Source organism: Thunnus albacares, chromosome 24 (assembly GCF_914725855.1).
Source record: "Thunnus albacares chromosome 24, fThuAlb1.1, whole genome shotgun sequence".
NCBI classification, from domain to species: Eukaryota; Metazoa; Chordata; class Actinopteri; order Scombriformes; family Scombridae; genus Thunnus; species Thunnus albacares.
The window spans coordinates 129,061-135,060 of record NC_058129.1 but is presented as its reverse complement, the minus strand read 5'-3'; the positions used below and the strand labels follow the sequence as shown (position 1 = coordinate 135,060).

General features: G+C 41.1%; 1 protein-coding gene across 6 annotated transcripts in view; it reads left to right on the top strand.

The window, feature by feature from the left end:
- Positions 1-535: 535 nt before the first annotated feature.
- LOC122976517 (protein ANTAGONIST OF LIKE HETEROCHROMATIN PROTEIN 1-like) overlaps positions 536-6,000 on the top strand; it is a 46,955-nt gene continuing 41,490 nt past the window's right edge. For 2 of the 6 annotated variants that reach the window (XR_006400953.1, XR_006400952.1), the window contains exons 1-2: positions 536-903; positions 5,378-5,531. Coding sequence is in view for 1 of the 6 variants with exons in the window: in XM_044345036.1 (XP_044200971.1) it covers positions 836-903; positions 2,085-2,388 (372 nt within the window). In the remaining 5 variants the exon portion in view is untranslated. Of the gene's footprint in view, positions 1,572-2,084; positions 2,951-5,377; positions 5,532-6,000 lie in introns of those variants that run through there. The other 4 variants (XR_006400954.1, XR_006400956.1, XM_044345036.1 and 1 more) reach the window with 4 other exon arrangements.

Here is a 6,000-nt window from a genome sequence, read left to right as displayed (position 1 = left end):
TAAATTTATTTTGTAGAATTGTGTGTATATTGTAAAATAACAACACAGTTTTATACTGCAATATACTTACTACAATACTTATACTCAGGGACTTTAACCTTTAGCAAACATTTTCAAGGGTTTGCAGTATTTTCTACACAAGGGAGATGAACATCTGCACATTTTGTCTGTCCACAGCACTTAATGTAACAAAATTCATGTCTTCATGTAAGCTATGTCATCACTTACCATTGATTGCAAAACTGGATTACAGACACCTGGAAGATTAGACCACATTGGCACTGCTCCAGGACTAAACTGACAACAACACAAGTGATGTGCAGTGAAAGAAGACTGGACTTCGAATTATACACTTTAGGTAATTAATTTTTTTCCCAAATTGGAGATTACATTTACTCTATACTGAATAATTATATGTAGCCCAGTCTAAAAAGGTTTCATTTTAGATAAATAAATATGTAAATACATAGACGAATAAATTATTTTAAAATGTTTAAAAAGTATTCTATTAAAAGCCAGTTAAGTTGAGTGTTTAATGCAGTTCATAGTGAATTAAAACACGCTATAGGCAGATGAATAAATCTTTGTCATTGTGTGGGTGAAGTTCATGCAGTTCAAGTAGTTTGTTTGCTGTACACATAAGAATAGCATGTTTGTCTTATAACCTAACCCTAGAGGGCGTAAAGTTGTCAATCTTAGCATTTTTTAATTGCACTGGTTGTGACCGACCTGTAAGCCAATTGGAAAGGTGGAGGGATGGGCTGTTTAGAAGACCCCCGTAGAGCAAAGCCGTAGGCTAGTCAGACGACAAATGGGAGCTGTGTGAAGACTGTTTATGTTCATTACTTTGGTGGATGCAGAGTTTTACCGACGGGTAATGGACATCATAGCCACCTGCAGAAGGTAAATAACTTCTGTGTATGTATTTTTGTTTCGCTTCATCACAATGTATTGTGTAAAAGATAGATGCTAATCGCGATTAGCGCACTAGCACGCTAGTTATATTAGCACATATTTCACCATAGTAGCAGCTAATGTTAAATTTTGTTCACACCAAACGCGAAGCGAATTTTCGCCTCGCTTTACTCGCGCTAGTTTGACCGCTGGATCATTTGTTTTTATTCGCGTCATTCGCGCGAGTTTGGCCGCAGGATCATTTGTCTTTATTCGCGTCACTCGCGCGACTTTTTCCCCCCGCGAATATTCACTAGAAAAGAGGTGAATTTATTTCTGCCATTTCTTTCCATCATCAACCATGACCGAAGTTACAACCATCGTTGCCTTGTACCTGTTGTGGAAGCCCCAGATACGTCGGAAAACCAAACGCCGCCGTGTTTGGATCCATGACATTATCCGGAGGCGCACACAGCTGGGTGAATTTCACCGCCCTCTCCAGGAACTGCGTGTGGACGACGCTTGTTTCCAGCGGTGCTTCAGGCTGACCAGGGCCCACCTTGATGACCTGATGGCGAGGATCGGTGCCAGGATATCACGGATAGACACCAACTACAGGCGGTCCGTCTTAGCTGCAGAGCGCCTGTCCATCTGTCTCCAGTGAATTGCAGTTTTTGGTCTGTCAAAATCAACAAATATTCACTGTATCTAGCAAGTCACACGTCGGCTGAATTATCTGGTTTACTAAAGCGGTATGACTCCAAATTAAATTTATAATTTAATGTTATGTTATATTCTTTATTGTGGTTGTTGTACAATTTATGAGTAAAGTTAATAGATTTAAAGTTAATAGATTTATTTCCTTAATCTCTTTATCTGCTCTTCGTGTTTTTCAAAGGAAAATTTGTTATTCTTTTATCCACCACAATAAAATAATAATATAAACAGGGTGGGAAATTAGCACTAGCCAAATGCTGGTAAAATATTAGTGGCTGGTAAATTTCAGACACAAAATTATTATTTAGTGGCAGATGAATTTGAACAAAGTGGTTGGTAGATGTTCACGTTTTAAAAGGATAATTTCCCACTATCAGTATAAACACTCAGTGAGCATTTAAAAAACACCTGTGCAGCCATATCAATAAAATTGCACAACTACTAAACTAAATTAAATATTTTCTATGTTGCAGATACCTAGCCACTGGTGACTCATTCAGGACCATCGCAAACAGCTTTCGTTTTGGGGTCTCCACTGTCTCCAAGATTGTCCCAGATGTTGTCACTGCTATCTGGGACTGCCTTGTGGAGGAGTTCATAGCTGTAGCTGTACCCACCATGGAGGAATGGAGGTCAATTGCAGAGAGGTTTGACGAGCGGTGGAATTTTCCTCTCTGCTGTGGAGCTGTGGATGGCAAACATGTTGTTCTGAAAGCCCCTGCTAATTCAGGATCCCAGTACTTCAACTACAAGGGAACATTCTCTCTAGTTGATTGATGTTGGGGGTTATGGAAGAACGAGTGATGGTGGGATTGTGGCCAACTCAGCCTTTGGTCAGGCACTTCCACCTGGCACCCTTCAGCTGCCTGCTGACTTGCCACTATCTGGAGCTGACCATGGAGGACCCCAGTCACACGTCTTTGTTGCTGATGAGGCCTTTCCACTCCGGAAGAACCTCATGAGGCCATTCCCTGGGCATGTCCTTCCATGAGAGCGACAGATATTCAACTACCGTCTGTCCCGAGCTCGGCTGGTAGTGGAGAACACTTTTGGGATCCTTTCATCGCAGTGGAGGATGTACAGGTGTGCCCTTGAGGTCCACCCAGAAGTTGCAGAGAAGTGTGTGAAGGCTACCTGTGTTCTCCGTAACTTCCTGTGGAGGACAACCCGGACAAATGCAGAAAGGGGGAGCATCCTGGTTGGTGAGGTGGAGCCACTGCCGACCAGGCAGACTTGCTGCAAACAACTCAGCAAGAGAGGCCATCAGGGTTAGGGAGGTCTTCATGTCCTACTTCTCTGCAGAGGGAAGTGTCCCATGGCAAGAACGGCTCTTTTAAGAGCCACTCACACATTACTATTGAGCAAAATTCATGCAATATTATTATATTGCCTATTATATTGCCTATCAAAAAAAAAGACATCACTGTGATAAGCTGTCAGTAAGTATATCCAGTGTAGATATGGAGACTGGAAGTATGGACACATTTAGCAGCTAACCAAACATAAACCATTTGTACGCTGCAGATAAATTATCATATAAACCTGATATTGACCTGAACTTTTGCTATGAACAAAATATCTATCTTACAACATAGGAAATGCACATAAGGTTTTTTCCTTTGTGTGTCAACTGTATTTTTGTAAATAAAGAACAGGAAGTAAATTACGGTAATAGTGCTTTTATTTTTTTATTTTTTTGTTGTTCTTTTAAAAAGAACATTGTACCATTCATGGTTCTCAACAAAGTGCCTCAAAAAAAGGACACAAAATACTATTTTAAAAATATAAAAACATAAAAAACATCAGCATGGAGCCCCTGAACATGGATGTATGACAAATGGTGGCAGCAGGCACGGACAGACTCAGAGGAGGCCGTGTGTGAATGTGTGTGTGTGTGTGTGTGTGTGTGTGTGTGTGTGTGTGTGTGTGTGTGTGTGTGCATGAGAAAATTAAAAATAAAATAAAAAAAAGAATAATGATGTAAGGCCTGGTTTGTTCCCTGCAAAGACTGTCGCCCTGATAACCTATTCTGCTGGTTCCAAATTGAGAACTACGGAGCTGGACTCATAAATTAGTTTGTGTATCTGAAATTTAACAAATTCCCTCTGCTGGGGTGACAGTCTTTGCAGGGAAGGAACCAGGCTTTTGAGGAAAAGCTCATCCTCTGAGGGGGGAGGTGGAGCAGGTGGAGCCGGCCTTTTCAAAGCCTCCAGGAGGAGTACTTCTATTTCCCTCTCCCTGTCACTCCCCCGGTCCTCTTTCAGGTCCTCCTGGTCACTGTATGAAATCAAAACACCATATTTCCATCAATGCAATAGTTTGTAAAGCTAAAATTTACTGAGATCAGGCAACAGACAAAAATACATGACTCAAACATGAAGTGAATACAGTAGTGAAAAACATTTCACTCATGCAGAAATTATACTCATACCATAAAAAAATGCAACCCGACTTTTCTGAAGTACATACCTGTGGGTGGTGTTGCAGCAGAAACTGCAGCAGCACTTGACTCTGCCTCTATGGCTTCAGAGGACTGATCTAGCTTGTCTGTAGTGAATATAATAAGAATGTCTCGGTTTTTGTTTTGCAGACATATGATTGTCTAACCACTCTAGCTTTCAGTGTCAATTACAGCACATAAAGCATTTTACAAATGCAACCATATTGATACATAATACAGTTCCAGCCATGATAATTTCTAGCCTTATGGTAGATCAGAAAAACAAAAACAATTAGTTATCCAGCTGTACAAAAAATATTTTCCTTGCGTCTGTGGTTGTGTGTCTCTCTCTTCTCCTGTCAACCAACCTCCGATGCCAATACCTGACGGCTCTGCTGCTGCGTCTGACACCTGGTCCTCGTACTCTGCGGTCCTGTCTTCCTTGACCACCCGCCCCATGTTACTACTGGTGTCTCTTGGTGTAACAAAGGGGTCGAGGAAAGACAGGACTGCAGAACACTTCCACCTCTTAACTGGCCCTTTCTTTCACACTCTTTTCTCCTTTCCTTCAAATAGGTGTCCCTCAGGCCCTTCCACTTCTTTCGACACACCTCCTCTGACAAGAAACACACGTAAACATGAACTGTTCAATCTAAATGACTAGTGAGCCAGACAAGTAACTTATGCTGTGAAAGCCAGCTCTGAACGGTTATGCTAACTGGGGCTAATGCTAGTGCTAACTTGGTCCATAGTAAAGTACAGCTGATAGCTGGAATGAAGTAACAGACACATATTTTCAAAACTTACACATTAGTCCTATCTCTTCACTCACTTTCCTCCAAGCGTTCTCTTTTTTTGTCCGGTCTCTTTAGCTGTACGCCGTTGTATCATACAGCTCCGGGTGACCACACACCGCAACAATAAGCTTGTCCTTCATTTTCCAACTCAACAGCCCGTCAGGATGTCAGTGACGTCAGGAGAATGTAAACGCTGATAGGCTCTCTTGACACAGCGTCACACGAATTTCTCGCTCAAGTTGAATATTTTCACGAATTTCACGTATTCGCGCCATTAGTTGCATCATTCATGTCGCCCGGCGCGAATACACGCAAATTTGCGTCTATTCACGTCTTTATATTGACTTTATATTTAATCTCAGTGCGCAAAAAATTTGCTTTACGTTTGGTGTGAACACACCATTACTGTTTGTTGATAGTATGTGTTAATGTCATAAGTGTAAAGCTCAAAACGCACTCAGCATGAGAAGTAAAAGAACTTTAGGGCGAGTTAAGTGACTGAGAAAAACTGTCATGTATGTCTACTGAGAACCAGGAAACACTCCATGGACTCTATGGAAGAGTAGATGTCTCCTGCTCAGCTATCACTTCGTCTGGACTGTTGTCGCCCGCCAGCCGGTAACCTCACTCATCATTCCCCTCGTCACGCATCGCCCCGTTCCCATGTTTCAACTCAGGGATTTGTGAGTAACAATTAACCAGTGCATGTGCTATTTTATTTGGCAGCTTGCATTTGCAAGTGAAGCTGCCAATTGTTTTAGGTCACTACGCTCCCGAGTAACGACTCAGGCCTGCACGTTTTGTTTTGGTTTAAAGGACTCTATTTTAATTTTGGTTGCAGAGTGAGTGTGTGCGTGTGAGTGGGGGCCCTTTAGTTAGGAGCTTCGAAATTGATAAGATAGAAAAAGGTCATAACTTCTGAGAAAGGTTTAAAAGCAAAAGGGAAACACATTTAAGTTTTGTATAATATTTTATACCTGTTTAATTTTATTAATTGGTTTAAATATTTGTTTTATTAACTAAAATCATTATTTGCATTAAAAGTATTGTGTGTGTGTGTGTGTGTGTGTGTGTCATATTTACATTTCATTAAGTCATGATTTGAGTTTTAAAACAGGGAATAGTAATTAAAACTAAATTCTTAGTGGGATT